An 18,172-nucleotide genomic window follows, 5' to 3' on the forward strand; every position below is an offset into this window, starting at 1 on the left:
ATTTTTCATCTGCCACAAACCAAGTGCTAAATCAGTAACAGCGTTTAGGTTGCAAACACACAATGGAAGTGATTTACCTAAAGATTTACTACACAGTACACTGTAGGCAACTCAAAAGCATTTTGCAGCTGACTTGAATGGAAACTTCAGCTAACAGAAATTGAGGACTGGGCCCTAAATAAGTATTTAGGTAATAAATTTAAAGGATTTCAGTGGCATTGGTGTTTTGTAATCACTGTACATCATTTCCAGACATTCCTAAAAGCAGATCTGACTTAAAATAATTTATTATGAGTTTTCTTACTTGTATTTTTGTTTTCTATAAGGTTTAGATTTGATAAACTGCCTCAGGTTAATAACTTAGGGAGCCTGAACTATTGGTTATTGAGAAAACAGACATATGGACAGTGACGCAAGGATTTAGCGTTGCTCTGCAGATATTCCCTTCCCTTTGAAATAAAGCTGGTAGCTCAAAATCCATTCTTATTCAGTCTGTCACTTCTCTGCAGAAAACTGTGAGGAATCTGGTGACAAAGCGTATGTGTGTCTTGTGCAGCTAAGTCCCTGAATGAGAGGGAGAAGTTTGGATACTTCTCCTCTGAAACCAAAACAGGACTGTCAGCTAATTCCTAAAAGCTGACAAGACATCCATGAGGCACAAGAACATTTGACCGCTCTGGGCTTATGCTAGATTTGATACATATTTATGTTAGTTTTGATGCATATTTTCCATATAGCTATTGGCTGTTAGTACCCCACATATTTTTTTAAAATTAAGTGCATTCTTCCCAGTCATAATTTTTCTCCATTCATTCAGCATAAATCATTGCCTTTGAATATTTCAAACTTAGCATCTCCATGTTGATTGTTAATGAGCAATAAAGAGAGGACATCAGCACACAGCTGGGAATAGGGTGGGTTTGCTAAATTAAGCTGTGGTCTTCACACAGCAGAAAATACACAAATGGATGTGTGGAGTTTGTCCTAATGTATCATAAATAAGAGGCTAAAATTAAAAAAAAAGACTGGACTGATTCTAAATTTATTCAAATCTAAGGCCGGATTGATTCAGTGTAAATGACAGCAGTAGATAAAGAGAAATCATGTAGCAACAACTGACCTCCAATAGACTTCTGTCTTTGAAGTGACCAAAAGCTATGAAAAACCATGTGACATTTTAGCTCTGAAGTCTAAGGAGAAATAAGGAGTTGCTGCTGAAAAGAAAAGAGATATATTTGCAATATGACTATTGCACATACATCTATAACTTACCATGGACGAATATTTGAATCCATTGGTTTTGAAAACACAGGGGGAGACGTATTATTTGGAGTTGCATTGCTTTCAAAACCATCAATCTCCAGAAAAAAGTGTGAACTGTTGAACACAGCGCATTTACAAAAATATTAGTAAAAAAAGCAAGCTCAACCATAAAATAAGCAAAGCACTACACGTACACACCTAGGACAAGGTTGACAATTTAGATTTTCTGGCATTATACCTAACAGGACACTGGAACAGAGGCTTATCTACTTTCCCCTCAGGGGATCCCAACCTCCAGCACTGCACCCAGCACTTTCATGCTGGCAGATGGACAAAAGATCCCAAGATATTTTTAGGACACATGGCATCAGATCCTGACATGTCTAAGCAGCTACTCCAGCAGCCTAAAAACAGCCTTGTATCCAACTTCTGTGCAAATAGTTAAATGCAACACCAGACATTTATTGAACAGCCATACATGTATGCATATGCAAGCACATATGCATATGCTTTTTAATCTACTGCATTCTAGTCCCTATTTCTTCAGCCAGGAGCCATCAGAATGGATCATTTCAGATCCATCAGCAGTGAAAATCATTAAGTCAGACAGTTTGAAATGTCACATGTTAAATGACATCAGGAGTTTCCATCATCCAGGGCTGAATTTGTAATCTTGCCAGTCAGTGCATAACATTAACCTACTTCTTTTCCCTATAAATAATTATTTATTTGAAAAATTTGAAACACAGAAAAAGGAATGTGATAAGAATAGGAAGATTTTGCCCTTTAAAGTCTGCAGAGTTAAAAGGCAAAAATAAATAGCTTGGTATTACTAGATCTCATTAAAACATTGCTACATTTCACCAAAGACAAAGGAGTTTCAGTGGTGGTGGACGTAGTGAGTCCCATGTGGCCTATTGTTCAGAAACTGTCTCACATTTCTAAAATGTTCCAGTAGTCACCTGGAAAATGTTTCCAGTTCACCTAGTATTTGTGGTTTAGTCTGTAGGGTACTTCTTATTTTTAACTGCATCTTGCCCGAAGAATCCTGTTAATACTGATGCTAAAATGCAATATATTATTAGGACACTACTGAACAATCTGTTGATGTCTGCTAAAGACAGCATGATCCAACAGCCCTACTTCATCTCATTTTCCAGTGGCTTGGTGATCCAAGTGTTACTTCACTGTGCGTTGTTGTTTAAACTTACGTGACCTTTTAACATTTGAGATGTGCCTGTGAATGTATTCTAAGGAGGCAGCAAATAAAATGCCATTTCAGGTTAGTAGGACTGTGTCCCTGACATTACCTAGCAGGGGCTGCTCTTCAGAATACAGGAAAAACCCAGACAGAAACAGGGCCATTGCCATCACTTGTGCCAGCTGCTGTAAATCACTGTTGCTTCACTGGGGCCTGGACTTGGCAGCCAGACTAAGGAGTGGAAAAAACATGGGTTCATCCTGCTTTTTTGCATTCCCTGACCATGAAGTGCAGGAGCTGTCCCAACAGGCAAACATCTGTTGGAGGCCACAGTGAACCTCCATAAAGCCAGAAGTGCCAAGCTCTAGGCTTTGCTGGACCAGCTCACCTGCTCTTGGCTCAGCACCAGGAAGGGATGGTGCCCTACAGGCTGATGTGTCTGAAAGCAGCTCCTGCTCTCCCAACAGTGTGTTCATGCTGAAGATTTTGGCATCCAATAGATGTACAGCAGCTATGAAGTAGACGCTCTTTTGGAAGCTGACACACCTAACCCATCCTGGCATGCAGGTTATCTGGGAATACCACGGTGGTAGTGGTGGGGGAACTAACCCAAAAGACATCATGCAAAGCAAGCGGACAGCTTCCAACAAATACCCAAGTGCTTACGTGGCCATAGTGCACACTCTCAGAACATTGCCCACAAACATAATCAGGCGCTGACAACGTTGGCAGCACTCCTCCCAGCCTGCCTGTTGGTTTTCCTGTACTTAATTATATACTGTTAGTCCACCCAAATACCAGGACCTTCAAGAAGGGGAAGTTGTCGTCTTTTGAGAAAGTACATATTGCCAGTACATTTTGTCAAGTCAGAAACGCCACCCATGGAAATGCACTAGCTGCTTAGTGGCACAGTACAAGGAAGCATTTTGAAGCAACAGAAGAACAGCAGCACAGAAACATATAATTAATAGAACACGTTAAACCTCTGCATTAAAATTCACGTGATTTCGTTCCTTATATTACAGGAATGTTGTCGGCCACACCCTGAGCTTTTGGTTGAGAGGTGGGAAAAACCCCAAGGTTACGGTTAGTGATGCCACAAAACTGAATGTGAGATATTAACTTAAGTAATTGAGGGGTAGTATCTGCCAGTATTTGTTAGAACTACACAATCCTCCATGGAATTGCCCTTTTTTGAAGTACTGGGTGTATTGTGAGCTGTTCAACCACCTCGTCTCCCCCTTCTGCAAGCAAAGAGCTTCTATTTTTTAATTTAATGACAGAAAGACGAACTGGGCCATCCAGGCAGTGGGTCTCAAGTAACTAATGACACCATTTCTGTGGAAAGTGAGTCCTCTGATTATTAAGAACTACAAATGTCAGAACATCTGCAATTGCCTAGGCATTCAGAGTTTCAAAAATTGCCATAATAGCCACTAATTAGCCACAGAGTGAAAAGTTTATGAATGAAAAATCATCCTTGCTCTACAGTAACTTAGTTGACTTCAATAGCATAGTTGCAGGGATGAATTACTGCTTGTATTTCCCCATTCATATTCAATACAAACCCTTAATCCTTTTATTAATTCTCTATCATAAATTATGAAAGTGAAAATTTTATAAAATAATGAAGTCTTGCTAATCAGAATAATGAAAAACAGAGTGAATTAAGGTTTCTGTTTGTGACAGAATTTTTCAAACCTCCTGCTCTACCAGCCCTCATTTTTTAATTCACCTCTGCCTCTCCATGATCTGTCACATTTCCACATGAGGCTGTTTTAAATGCTCCCTTTTTTCAGGCCAGCATCTCTTGCACAAAACCTTGTGTACCCTGCCACATGATTCTCTATTAGAAAAGATCACTCTACCTTCTGCTGTTGAAACACTGACCATCATTAGACCACATTCTTGTAAGCTTATACAAGTATACAGAGTAGATGCAGAAAGCCCAGCTGATAGGAGACACAAACTTAAAATTGTAGTATCTCTAGGATAGGGGTTAAATATTTGTCCCATTAGGGTAAATGTATCATATGTCTGCCTAACCAGGATACTCTTCCACTTCTAAACAGCATAAGCACATGGTGTTTTGAAGATACCTTGGGTTCATCAGGTCTCTCTCATTCATATATGCAGCATGAATAAAGATGCTAGTGGTATTTCAGTGCAAATATCTATGGACATAAAACAGGGAGTTTTAGTGGTTTAAACTGAGCTAGAGTCCTACCTTTTCTTTGTGGGAGTGCCTTCAGTTGGCTTTTTCTCTTGCTGGTTTGAAGGGGGAATACCAGATGGATTTGTTTTCTTGCCCATTAGTGGAATAATTTCGTTGTTATCTTTAATCATGTTTCTGTAGTAGACAGATTCACAGTTACTTAACTCCTGTTCATTTGAAGAAAGTAGTGACCAAATTGCCTCTTCACTGTCTCTTCAAATGTAAGCACACAAATTTTGATTATTTTTTCCCCCAAAAGTTTCTCATTTTTCAGTTATTAGGCACATAAACACCATTTTATGCATCAAGGCTGCAGGGTTATATTCATGACTGATTAAATTGCATCCTAAGAAAAGTGCCATTAAAAGTGATACCATAAATCCAAAGGAACCATAAATTCAAGCATGCACCTAAATTAAACTGAAGGGAGTCTGTCAATCACAATGATAGTAGATGTTATTCAGAGAAACAAGAACACATTGACTTTCACAAGTCACCCTAAAGTTTGTGCATATTTACAGTTAATCTAAGTAGTCTGCTCTTATCCAAGACAGCTTCTGAAAAGTGGTAAATTCCAGGAAGATCTGTGCAACAGATACAATGTGTGAAAGAAGGTTCCACATGTGAAGGGTACTGAACACAGAAAAAGCCCTGAAACTTTTCACTGCTTTAGAATAGCAAAAGCAACAGATAGATTCTGAATACAATGCCCAGGCTGAGCTCAGCTGAACAAACAATCACATGAATAACATCAAGGACTTTTGTGTCCTGGTGACATTTCTCAACATTTCTTCAGGGAAAAAGAAAAAAAATCATGATAGGATAGGAACAATCAGCACCACATGACACAAAAGGATCTTAATGCATGTTATCTGGTTATAAACACCCACAACATTAATTCTGTAAGTAATAATGAATAACTATCTTCCTATTTCTCAATATAATACTCAAGGGCACCATTTTAAGTCACCAAGATAATTTGAAAGTGAGAAGGTGAATTCAGGATACTTTAAAATTCACTGAACATAAAAATAGCAAGTTTTACAAGGTCTGGACCCGTTCCCAAGGAAATCAGGGGAGTGCCTTCCATGCCCAAGGACAAATGATAAAAATCACTTGCCTGCAAGTTTGAACAAAATGCACTACACATTTTTCTTCTCCTACCTCCACTTTCCTTAATGTGACAAATGTACACACAAACTTTCTACTCCCGTCACAATGTTGTCAATGTGCCTTAGCACTAGAATGTCTTCATTATGGGAGTATCAAGATACAGAAAGCAGACATGAAGTGTGTTTGTAAGACACGACACCTGGGATGAAGAGGAGACAAGCATATAAAATACATTAATATTTGAATGAAAAATCCATTAATGCATAAACAGCAAATGTTTAAGTGTGGCAGATTTTGAATCCCAAGTACAGAAAACAGAATTTACAGGGCCCAAACACATGTAAGTACAGCTGTAATTTCTTGTCACTAAATGGAACAGAAATCTGGAATATTGGAAACTACTCCTTACCTTGAAAATGTTGGCTTAAAAACAGGCATGAAAATAAATTTTTATTCTGTTTTCTACCATTGGTAGAAGCATTCACACTAGTGCAACTCAGATATATGCCTGGTTTGGATGTATTTCCTAAGAATTCATATCACAACTTTCACAGAATTAACTTATAAAGGGCAAACATGATTTACGTAGTAGACTTACATACAAAGTACACCGTAGCTTTCACTGCAGTAAATGCACAAAAGAACTGAACTTGGATATTACATATTCAAGGTAGGAAAAAGGGATTTATCTATGCCTTTGAAAATGCAACTCAGGTAGTCTTCAGACACATGTTGTATCAGTGAATACACTGATAAACATATAATCTTAACACAGCTAAAACAAACGACTATTGTCTTGCTTAGTTCATAAATAATTCTGCTATTTACTTCTTACCAAGTATTTTAAGAATACACAGCAGTTTATGAGCAAAGACATTTCCCATCCAAAGGAAGAGGCAAATATGGTATTTGACATAAATCAAATATAAGTTGACTAGAATAAAAGGGAGATGGGCATTAAATAGCTTCTCAAAAGAAGCGACTTTAAAGGAAGAGAATCACTACAGGCACAACAGTAGAAGTACCTTGCTACAGTGCTGAGGTAGCGTCTGTTTCTCATTTTTAATCATGATTAATTGCATGTTTAGACGAAAACTAAGCTAGGGCTTTCGTCGTCATCTTCCAGCGCACTATCATTTTCTGTAATCTATGACATACAGAGAAAAATAGCGTGACAGTCTGAAGAATATCAAATCATAAGTAGCGTAGCTCATGTAACCTGATATGGAGTTTCTTCTTTTGTTGTACCTATTTTCTGCTCCCATTATTTAGTTAATTGTTACTTACAGGCCACCAGAGAAGTGGCTTATTTGAAGTGGGCAGTGAGACAAAGACACTGCATTGATTTATAGTATTAAGAATTACTTTGAAGGGGATTCTGAGGACATCGAGGACTTAGTATCTCCAGTGTGCTGGGGATAAGAAAAGGGCATTTGTCTGTAATGGTTAATGGGGCTCTTCCACTCCTACAGTGACACTTCACACACCACCACAGACTTACCTCGTGCTTATCTGAGAACAAGAAAAAGTCATACATATCAGTATCTCTGTAGCTCAATAAGAGTATAAGCAAAGTGGCTAAAGAGAGAATCCTACAAATCAAGAGAAATACTCAGCTGTGATATCATGGGACAAAGGTCTTTTCTTCCTTAGGGGCAGAGGAGAGGAAGTGACTACTAACAGCGGTTTCATCCCCAGGATCCTTCGAACATCCATAGTACAGACCACTATGCTTTCCAGCACCTACAACCTAATTCTTAACAGCTCATAAAAAGCAGAAATCCCCTCCCTGAGGGGAAATACGACAAAACTTCATTTTGACTTTTGTGCATTATTTATGGTATATGAATCCTATCAGCATAAAGTTACGCTTGCTAGAAAGAGTTTCAACTTTCTGTAAGATTTTTACACTTCTGAGAAGCATTAGTAGACATCAGGTGTTATTTTATTCTTAGCAAGTAATTTGTTCTTTCCTATGAAGGTTCTTCCTAACAGAAATTTTAAAAGACCCTGTGAAAAGAAATGGTTTTCCCTGAGGAAAATACTTTAAGATTATTTACCTGCCTGTCTCCTAATTAAAAAGAATAAATTTTACTGAGTTGAAATAAAAACTATTCTACTAGCCTAGATATTTTACTTTCAACATTCACTACAGTAACTGAAACTTTCAATGGAAAATGAATGTATTATTTGTTTAGCTTCTATGATAGTATATTTCGGATCCCCTTGGCACAGAAATTAGGAAATGTAACAGTGCATCAGGCTGACAAACATGAACAAAATTAGGTCTATCTTTCTTCACTTCTGAATGACCAAGGAGTCAGCGTGGCACGGCTCAGGAGAAAGACAGATTGATAAATCAGAAAGAAACAAGGACAACAGAAAAGCATTCTCCATTTGAAAGATAGGTTTAGTCTTTGTCTCTTGAAGTTTTCACTCTCTACAAAAGCATCACACCTACACCAAACACCCACAGAAGCTCCCAGAGAACTTACCCCGCTTACAAAACTTGCATTTCGGTATAGACAAAGCACCTCAGAACTGTACGAATGAAGTTCAAAGTAGGGGCCCACTGACGCTGGCGACAACATCCAAAGAAGCTAATCTGCCAAATCAGTAAAACTATACTCAAGCTCAGAACTATCCTAAAAACGCAAAACCACCCTTCTTCAGTCATCCGGTTTGCTCAGCTGTTGGAAAGCACAGGTAAGTACAGTGCTGGAGTACTGCAGCCTTACAGGGTTTGCTACATCTGAAATTAGGGAGCAGAGAGAAACTTGCTAGACAACAAACTCTTTACTTCATAGCTGCCAAAGTGGGATGACACACACACACGCAATAATTATATACTGAAATATTACTAAAGCTGAGTTGCTCACGGATGACTTAATGGCAGCAGTAGAATATCTAAAACGATCACTGCTCTGCAGTTTACATACTGTTTTCAAAAGAAAATGGTTATGCACATGCATTTGGGTTGTAAATTACATCCCTTTATGTCATGTTTAGTTTATTATGTGTTATGGAACTACTCAGAAAGCACAAAGCAAAAATGAGAAAACAATCATGCTGAGTGCTCCAGAAAGCAAAAATTTTAGCTATTACTTGGAAAAAGTAGAAATGGCCTTAGAAAATCTTACACTTTCACGGTGATTATGTCAGTGAAAACATGGTGGGCATGTTTAGATCTTTTGAGATCTATAATGGTTTTTGATGAATGCGTACCCTTTGGGTCTGTGAGAGTACAAACAGGTGTGTCTCGCATAAACAGTACTGGTGTTACTTCTTGCTGTGCCAGCTACTGGGAATTGCATTTTTCAGCTTTGCTAGTTTTGAGCTGTTGAGCAATGGTTAATGCAGACTTCTGTTTTGTGACATGTCAGACAAGTGACCATAAATTCTTGTGCTCTTTTTATAGAGTCTTTCCATTATCATCAGAAATAGCATGTTTGAAACTTTGCAGTTAGGCCTAAGAGATGTACTTCGAGCTGCTGGTCTTTCCTTTACCTGATTGATAGATGGAAGTTTAAGGGGAACCATGTAGGCCAGCAAAACAGGAATCTTTCTCCAGCTGTAGGCAACAGAAGAAAGAGTCAAGTTTGGGTTTTCTTGGTAGGAGGTAGATCAAAAATTTGGAAATAAACCCACAGAATATCTTAGGATACTAAGACCTACAACCAGAAATTTTAATCTGAAGAATATGGCTTTAAAATCTGTCTACAAACTGCAGGTAAACTCCTCCTCTTCATGAAGTAGACATCTTTAAAAACAGGACTACTGGGTATTACATTTGCCTCAAATCTACTGCATGAAATAGCAGGAGCACTACACTTTCTGGTAATGAATCAGCTTCCCACAAGCAGCATGGTGAAACGGGCCATGCCTAGGCGAGTTTGATTTGGCATTAGGGGACACCTTTGGCTGGATGTGCTGAGCACACATCCAGCTTTGCCTGACACAAATTTATGTGATACATTCCAAACCCTGTACCAGGAAAGTTTGTTCACATCTTGTCAAACAACTCTGCCTAAACCAATATGCTACAATCTAGAGTCAGCTGCTTTGACGGTCTCTTAACTGCTGTTCTAATGACCTGGAATAAGGACTGGATACTGCCATTTAATCTTGCCTGGGAGAACATCAGCTTAGTTCTCAACACAAACTGTGAGGGACTGTTTAACTGAAGTCACTCTGAGGATGGAAATGTGAAAACAGGCAAAGTTAGATTAAATCTGGGTGAAGGTGCATTTGAGGACTCTTGCTTTAACTCTCATATCAACCACAGTAAAAGACTGCTTAAGAGATTCTTTTGCTAAGGAGAGAAAATGAGTTTGGCAGCAAGCAGTACTTTGAACTCAGAAAGCAGCTATATCTGAAAGCACCCAGATCTGTGTGGTTTAGCAGAACACAGGACCTAGCAGTGTGGTCTATTTATAATGTAGTGGCAGTTATCCAAAAAGAAAAACTGGGACAAGCTACAGCAAGAGAGTCAGAGCCCTGTTTCAAACCTGCCTATGAAAAGGTGTAGAAGACTGTATGAGCTGTAACAGTTCACACGCACGAGAATTACACTTCATCCTGCCTGTTCTGTATTAACAGCTTCTTGTTCCGAGGACAGCCTTGACTCACTAAACCTAAGTGCGGCCTTTTCTGTGCAATTGTCAGATTTGGGAAACATGAGCCCAGACTGTTTCTAGCTAATCCTCCTGAAAAACAGATAAGGACATCACGTGCTACTCATCAGTGTTGTGAGCCTGAAGGGAGCTATTTTTAAGGGCAGACTTAAAAGTCAGGAAATGAGAGGCAGACCTACAGTAAGTCACATCTGTGCAAACATTTTCTTATAGTTTTAATCATTAACCTGCTTAACCTTTATGTTCGCAGACCTGCTCCACCCTGAGATTTCTGACAAGGCTAGCATTTTTCAGAAGCCACAGAGAGTTTTGCAATAGGGTCTATCATGACTATGCAGACCATTTTATAGGGTTTTACAACAGTTACCAGCTGCTTCAGTTACTAACAGAGATGCCATAAAGGTCAGGAATATTAATAACTAGGTGTGCATCTCTTATGAAAAATTATGTGAAAACATTAGCTTTGGATAGTCTGCACAGTACAAATAAGCAGCGGAAGCCCTATTTGGCATTCATTATTCTGTTTTTTGAGCAAGTGCTAGACTCACTAGAAACTAAAATGAACAAGATGAAGGAAACCCCAGATGGGAGGGATTGAGCATTTGGAGATCTGCCATCTGACATCAGTGAGTCAGAGCTGCATTTTCTGTTCTGCTGTTACGTGACATTATCCCAGTCAAACTTGCATTAGAAGTTATTCAATTTTATGTTTAATTCTATGATTTTCAGTACCCCAACAGGGAATCACTAAGGGGAAAAGCCATCATCTAAAAAGTGTTTTTAACATTAACAGGTAACAGCAAGGATAATTGTAAATTATTTATTGTCAGCATTCCATCCCCCAAGCTCCTTAAAAATAATCCACAGCCTAAGTATTAAAACACTGCATGCCAACTACCAGTAGCAGCCCAATTCTCCTGAGCATAATGTTTAATTGATTCACAAGAGTCTTTCATGACTTCTCACTGTGGAAAAAGTGCGTTTAAATTCTTTTTGTTTCTGTGGAAAAGTATGTAGACTTGTTGGTCTGTTGGGGGACGAATCCACAAGATAACCCGTAGAGACTATGGCTTTAAAAGAATGTGTATGCATTTAATGCTAGTAGTATAGTTTATGCTGAAAAACCACATGAAGGTGTACTTCTGTAAGGTGTGATAAGATGGATGAGATACTATCATTTTCCCATAGTTTTTCCAGCTAATCTTTAGCCAGATAGTGAGAAGGAAGGAAGTAGGAGAGAATAGGAAGATCACAACAGTATGGCCATAGTGCTACCTCAACTAGAGCTCAGAAAAGGTGCTTTACTGCCAATCTTTTGTTTCAAGAGTGTAAATGCTGCAGTCATTCCACAGGGGGTGACGCTACAGCAAGGCAAAGCTCTCCTGATCTTACTGGCTTGCTTGCTAATATTGACCTCTTGATTTTAGGAGTCAGGTTTTTTTGGTAGTCACTTCCCAGCACTGAGAGGTTTTCTGTAACTGATTTCTCTTCAGTCAGTTATGATAAGCAGTCAGTTGTCTCTCTTGCACCAGATCTTTTTTTTATGTTCCTAGAAAATACTCTATCAGAAAGAAAGACATATCATCCCACCTTGAATTGACAGATTGACCTTGATCCTTAGTGCTTCCCTTCACAAGGCATTTCACACAAACTTCGTAAGGGAAAAATAATGCCACAACTATTAATAGATCAGTGTTACTGTTTCCCAGTCTCCCCTACAAAAGAATGGAAGTCTAATCACATAGAATTCTATCTGAATTCAAAGAGATGCACATTGCTTTTTAAAGGTTGCTTTTCTGTTTTCACATTATTTCAGTACAAATATCATCCCAGATGAAACAAATCCTCCTCTAATATGCATGTCAGCATTTCCCCACATTAGAGAGATATGTCAGTCCTGTAAATGATTTAGGCTTTTTAAATAATTATGCTTGACTTTTCACCAAATTGTTCCTTGTTTTATAGATTATGTTATTTCAACATAACATTTTCTATTTCTCACTATTTATTTAGCTATTCTTACTCTGAGGGTTGAAAAAGAAGGGACCCTGCAGATCAGCAAAAGTATGTACTGAGTTTCTTACTGTGCTAACACTTCTGGAAACACACATCATGCTATATCCCAAGTAACTAGTAACAAACACTTTCAGATTCTGAGACTGCAGCCTGCAGAATTAAAATAGCATATTCCTGACTGCTCTTCAAGTACATAGTTTCAGCAACATTCTCTCTGATACAATGCTCTCCTCATTCCTCCAAAGTTAAACTTGCTCTAGGATCATATCTTTGTGCTGCTACTTGCATTTGAAGAGTTTTTCATATTGCTCCAGACAACTGAATAGCACTTGCAAATATTTCAATATTATGCTCATAAAATGTGAGGTACAAGATTGTTTTGTGCAGCCGAGCAACAGAGAAATGAATTAGTCTGTAAGGGTTTGACTGTCACCTAATAGGAGACAGCTTTGTGGAAAATCATACCAGGAAGACACTGGGATATCACTGATCAGTTGGTAGAGTCTAGACTGCAGGGACAGGTCAGCCTTTTTAGCAATACTGTTATGCATATTTGCATAACATATACGCCCAGAGATTTTATTCCCCAGAGATTCCTGCCATGAAAGAACAGTTCCATTCATAGAAGGATAGAGAAGTTACTGGAGCCTCCATCACAAGCGTATTCCCTGCAACTATGTCACTATGCAGCTTATTCTTTCACTCAGGCAAAAAACCAAAGGGAGATTAGCCTAATGCACTGAAGGAATAGCATTATTGTTGGGACTGTCAAAGCTACCCAATAGCCAGGCAACCTAATAATTTCCTGTTCCTCCAAAATTACATTTTCTGGACCCAATTCAAGCAGCTTTCTCCAGCTGCAGTACTGATGCCCTGAGACTGCTGCCTATCAATGAGCAACAGTGCTCATGGTATTCCTCAGCCTGTCTCTGCTACTGCTTTCCTTTCTACAGCAAAGTTTGGAAAGATAAACATTTATATTCTGAGTAGCACCTAACATAGCAGTGCCCTGCTGAACCATAACTAGAGCTCACAGAGGCTACTCTAACACATACGCTAAGAGAACAGAAATGAGCCTGAGCCTGTCTCAGCTCCCACCGGCTCCCCCCCAGCCCCTTGCCAAAGAAACAAAACTCTCCCTTCGTCTGTTATTATAGTCTTTCTCCACCTGAGAGTGCACTCACTTCCACCTGAATCTCTCTAATTCCTGCACCTGTAGCCAATTCCCTACTAAGGGGTGGGTTCAGTCATGAATGAGCTGAAATAAGTGCTGTAAAAATCTATTTAATATAAGTGGTATCAGTATTTGACTTCAGGTCATAGTTACCCTTTCTCTTGGCAAAGTTACAGGGGACTACTTAAGGACAAGATAATAATAAGTGATGGGAAGAATGACTCTCTCACTCTTTTCCTGTATCTGTGCTACTGTTAGGGTTCACTGCCACTCCTAAGGCAAAAAGTAACAGTGCAAACCTACAAAGCTTTACCAGTCAGCACTCTATAGATGTGCAGGGTATTGGGTACTTCTTCTTGTCCCTGTCCTGTGCACATATTCTGTCTGCTGGTACTGTAGGTCACAGGCTATGCACAGTTAGTAGGGGAGGCTCACATGGCTATGCATCCTTTTGAAGCTTCTATTAGAGGAAAACCAGTTTTAAGACCATGAGACAGGCAGGTTTTACTTCTACTAGTTCTCACTTCACAGTCACCCAGGAGGGTACCACGTCTGCTGGGTGAAACATGTAACACTTCCCTGAGGTCTTCAAAGTACAAACTTTGCTTGGTTGCTCTGAGCCTCACAGTCCCAACTAGGTCAGGGTTGTTCTCCAACTATTTCAGCCTGAGTTTGTACCCTCAGTAAATCTTCAGTTGGTGCATAGTTTCTGGTAATGCTTAGCAGTGCAGAGGAATTAAGCAATATGAAAATGCCTCAAGGAATACACCGTGAAGAAAGTGTGCCCCACCTATATGCTAGATTTTATTTTTGCTCGAGTCTGTACTGCCACTGTTTGACTCAAGGAGTCTTTGGAGGGTGATCATCAAAACTGGGGAAGAACCTTAATGTTATAATAATTTCAATCTGAACAGTGGTTCAGTCATTTGATTTTACGAACATCAAACCTCCCCCCTTTTTAAAAGGAAAAGATTTTTATCTGTCTCATCTCTCTAAATCTGGGGAATAGTTCTTTCTCCTTCTCCACCCAAAGATCTGGTTAGACCTGTAAATAACATGAAGGGAATAAAAATTCACCCACTATCAGACCTTACTCTGAAAGTTAAACTTTGCATCAACTATCGCAGCATGTGAGATGCTCACTAACTATGACAAAATAAACTCCCTGCAGCCTCCTTCCACTTCTTGTCAAGCTCTTTCTGGGAAATAAGTGAAGCAGAATTGAAGGTGAACATCTACCAGTTGAAAGAAACCCTCAGGTACTTGGTTTCACCAAAATATGAGAGCTAAAACCTGCAGCTCCCACATCACTGCAGTCAGGATGGCTCTGGATACATTTGCTTAGATGGGCTGAAGTTTGAAACTTCTACTGTTTCCAAAGGGAGTTCTTTGGGCAAACACACATCATATGTGCCCCATAGAAAGATCATCTTCTCAGGATACATTTTCCTTGTCTCAGTTTCAACCTATTATTCTAATTAAAACCCCTTTTATTATGTAGACCATCTCCCCTCCTTGTCAATGCTTCAATTTTCTGTTATTCAGTGCTTAGATAAGATATAGCTGTTTCCATTTGTCCTTGCAAATCAGTGTTTTGAGAAACCTATTTCTAGCCCTAAACTCCATTCTGTATTTTTCTGGTAATGAGTGACACTAGCTTCCTTCTGTCTTCCTCTGTGCCAGTTAAACACTCTTGGCTTTCCCCCTCTGACTAACAGAAACTGAGGATACGATCCCTTTTCTCTAGGTGGTTCATTATCCACATTCTCCTTTGGAATAAGAGGAGCTGTGTGGGCTAAACCTACTATGTCAGCTTGGAAATGAATGACTTTGCCTTAGTGACATGGCTTAAAACTGCTCTTACTGGCCGAGTGAGTCGAACACTTCCTTCCAGTTCCTGTAATTGGGAGCTGCTCCCACTGGCTGTGGAGCAGCTAGCTGACATGGCAATTCCAGGAAACATGAGTTTTCATACCAACATTTGGGTGACTAAAATGTTGAATTTAAATACTGATAATAACAATGACTGAGAAGTATGGTTGTGGATGACGATGAAGTCTGAAAACTTTGGTGATTCTGTAAAGGTTCACATCTCCTCATGTCCACTCATTGCCTGCACATTGAAACAGGAAGTGTTACTAACAATGACGTAGCTCTGCCACAGTATCACAAACACACAAAAAGACAAGTCCAATGAGGTCATTTGGTAATTTCTCCTCCTTCCCAGAGAAACAGGGTAATCATCACCATGTATTTCGAAGTGCTTTGTATAGTTTAACATCTGATGCAGGAGAAATCGGGTCCGTATTTTCTCTGTGGAAACTATTCCAGAGCCAGAAGTAATCCCAGCCTGCACAGTATGGGTGATGGAAAGCACTTCAGAGCCCTATAACCACATCAAGAAGACCCAGGATGTCTATGCTACATCTGGCAGCATCAGTTGAGACCTCATTCTCCCAAGCTCTAGTAAATTCATGTCAGTTGCCTAATGGAGCAAGAAAGATTTGTAAGAAGTATCCTTCACTGCAAGAGGGTTCTCTCTAATGCACCAAAACATGAAAGATGGTGTTAAAATATCCAAGACACTGGCTGAAAGTGGGTCGCTCTGAACATCAGCTTATCTGAGATTTTTAACATACATAGATTGTTTTGAGTTTGGAAGTTTGTTTGTTCAAAAACACTGTATGAAATTCCTATTTATGAGGTTCTGAAAACTTCAAGCATCAGAACCTGAGTCCACTGGCTTTATCCCTTAAGGCTATGGGGTTGGCAGGATCCCCTGTGTTTTGTAGTACAGCAGCACTTGCTGGGCACATACCTTGTGGGGTTTTGAGTATTGAGGACTCCAACAAAGATGCATGACGGAGTAATATGTTAGTGTGATATAGATGCCACAGAAGAGTGATAGCATTAACTGGCATTTGGCAAAGATAAATATGATTCTGCATAATGAATTTGATCAGAGGCAGCAAAGTAAGACTGGTGTGAGAGGGAGAGGGGCTTTCCTGGGGCAAGTCAGTTATGGGGTAGCCCAGAGGGACTAGGCAGCGTCCCTGCATGATGTGGGGACCCTGTTGTGGGCCCTGGTGTCTTCCATGGACCCAACAAAAACTACCAATGTGCTGCCTGAGAATGGATTAACATTACTGTTTAATTAGGACAAGGGCTGTTCAGACTCTAATGCCAGCTGTTGCAGAGGGTACAATGAGCACACAAAAACAACAGGCTATGTGGCTCCAAGTTTTTCAGGTAGGACATATATTTTTCTCAGCTAATTCAGAAATTATTGGAGTTTGAAAGATACAACAGTTCAGTTTATATGGCTGACTAGACAAGGTGCATTTCAGGTATAGCAATGCTGTAAAATACAGAGATCACATTTTTGCTTTTCCACGTTCATCAGTTCATTTTCAAATCCCAGTGAAATGCAGCCCAACTCACCCTCATCTAGCTCACTGCTTCTAGCTATCTCCCATCTCACATACATTTGCAGTCATTGCTAATTACAGTCATCACCCACAGACAGGAGGTGAGCACATCAACACCCTTCATTTCTTTTGCTTTTGTGCCAGTGTGATTATTGGGAGCTGGTGGATATATACAGTTGTTGAACCTGATCATCTCATATTAAGCATTTAGTGTGGACACAAATTACTATGACTAATAACAGTGAGAGGATAGATTTTTACCACCTGCAAGCCTCAGGGAGCAGCTTGGGAACCATGTTCTATTTCTAACCATACCCAGTGTGAAATAGTTATGCAGGCTTCATACTAAAAACATCCCTAAGTGCTCAATACATGGATTCTGCAAGACCATGCAAGATATGTCTGCCAAGGTGAGCAGAACCTCCACAAACCAATCCAAGTAAAGATAATTTATTGCAAAGCCATGCTCCTTCTCAGCCAGTGGAGGCACCCAGCAGTAGGAACAGAAAGGTGCTGGTCCTAGCAAAGCTGTTCTTAAAGCACAAATACTTCCTGACCAGCCACTTCTCTTCCCTGGGGGTTAGTTACAGCCCTCTGCCATGAGGGTGAGTATTTGTGCTCTCTGTCCATTCAGAACAAGTACGTCCCCATAGACATCCCACCTGCCCAGTCTGCATGAACAGAGACACACCTTCATTTCCAAAGGCAATTCTACACACCTAGGTGGAATGAAGATGAAGGAAGTAAACTGTGGCAAACAGATCCCTGGCCAGCTAAGTCTGAATAAATGTGTGTGATACCAGGCTGGAGTCTGCCAAGCTATACCTCCCCATCTGTGGGAAACAAATTTCTGCCAATTGCAGTAACTAAGTGATGGTAGAGCTGGAAATCCTGAGATATAAGTAATAACTCACTCTAGAAAAGTGGAATAATTTTGTTTGCTTCCCAGAGAAGACTAAAGGATTTAAAAAATGCAACCAAACCTACCCCACAAATATAGGGCATTTACATTTTTAACCACAGCATTATACTGATGTAAGTTTTCGGTTTTTTGAAGCATTTCGGTTTTTTTAAGTCCCCTGCAGTCTTTGTAATCTTGTTGGAGCAAAAAAGGACAGGAAAGCAGAG

General features: G+C 39.7%; 1 protein-coding gene across 1 annotated transcript in view; it reads right to left on the reverse strand.

The window, feature by feature from the left end:
• Positions 1 to 8,801, reverse strand: part of TRPV3 (transient receptor potential cation channel subfamily V member 3) — a 22,142-nt gene extending 13,341 nt beyond the window's left edge. The window contains exons 1-3 of the mRNA XM_056344052.1: positions 5,844 to 8,801; positions 4,692 to 4,814; positions 1,273 to 1,377 (exon numbers count right to left, since the gene is read on the reverse strand). Of these exons, the coding sequence (XP_056200027.1) occupies positions 1,273 to 1,377; positions 4,692 to 4,810 (224 nt within the window). The 5' untranslated portion in view covers positions 4,811 to 4,814; positions 5,844 to 8,801. The remainder of the gene's footprint in view (positions 1 to 1,272; positions 1,378 to 4,691; positions 4,815 to 5,843) is intronic.
• Between the last annotated feature and the right edge of the window lie 9,371 nt (positions 8,802 to 18,172).

The sequence above is a fragment of the Falco biarmicus genome, chromosome 1 (assembly GCF_023638135.1).
Source record: "Falco biarmicus isolate bFalBia1 chromosome 1, bFalBia1.pri, whole genome shotgun sequence".
Lineage (NCBI taxonomy): Eukaryota > Metazoa > Chordata > Aves > Falconiformes > Falconidae > Falco > Falco biarmicus.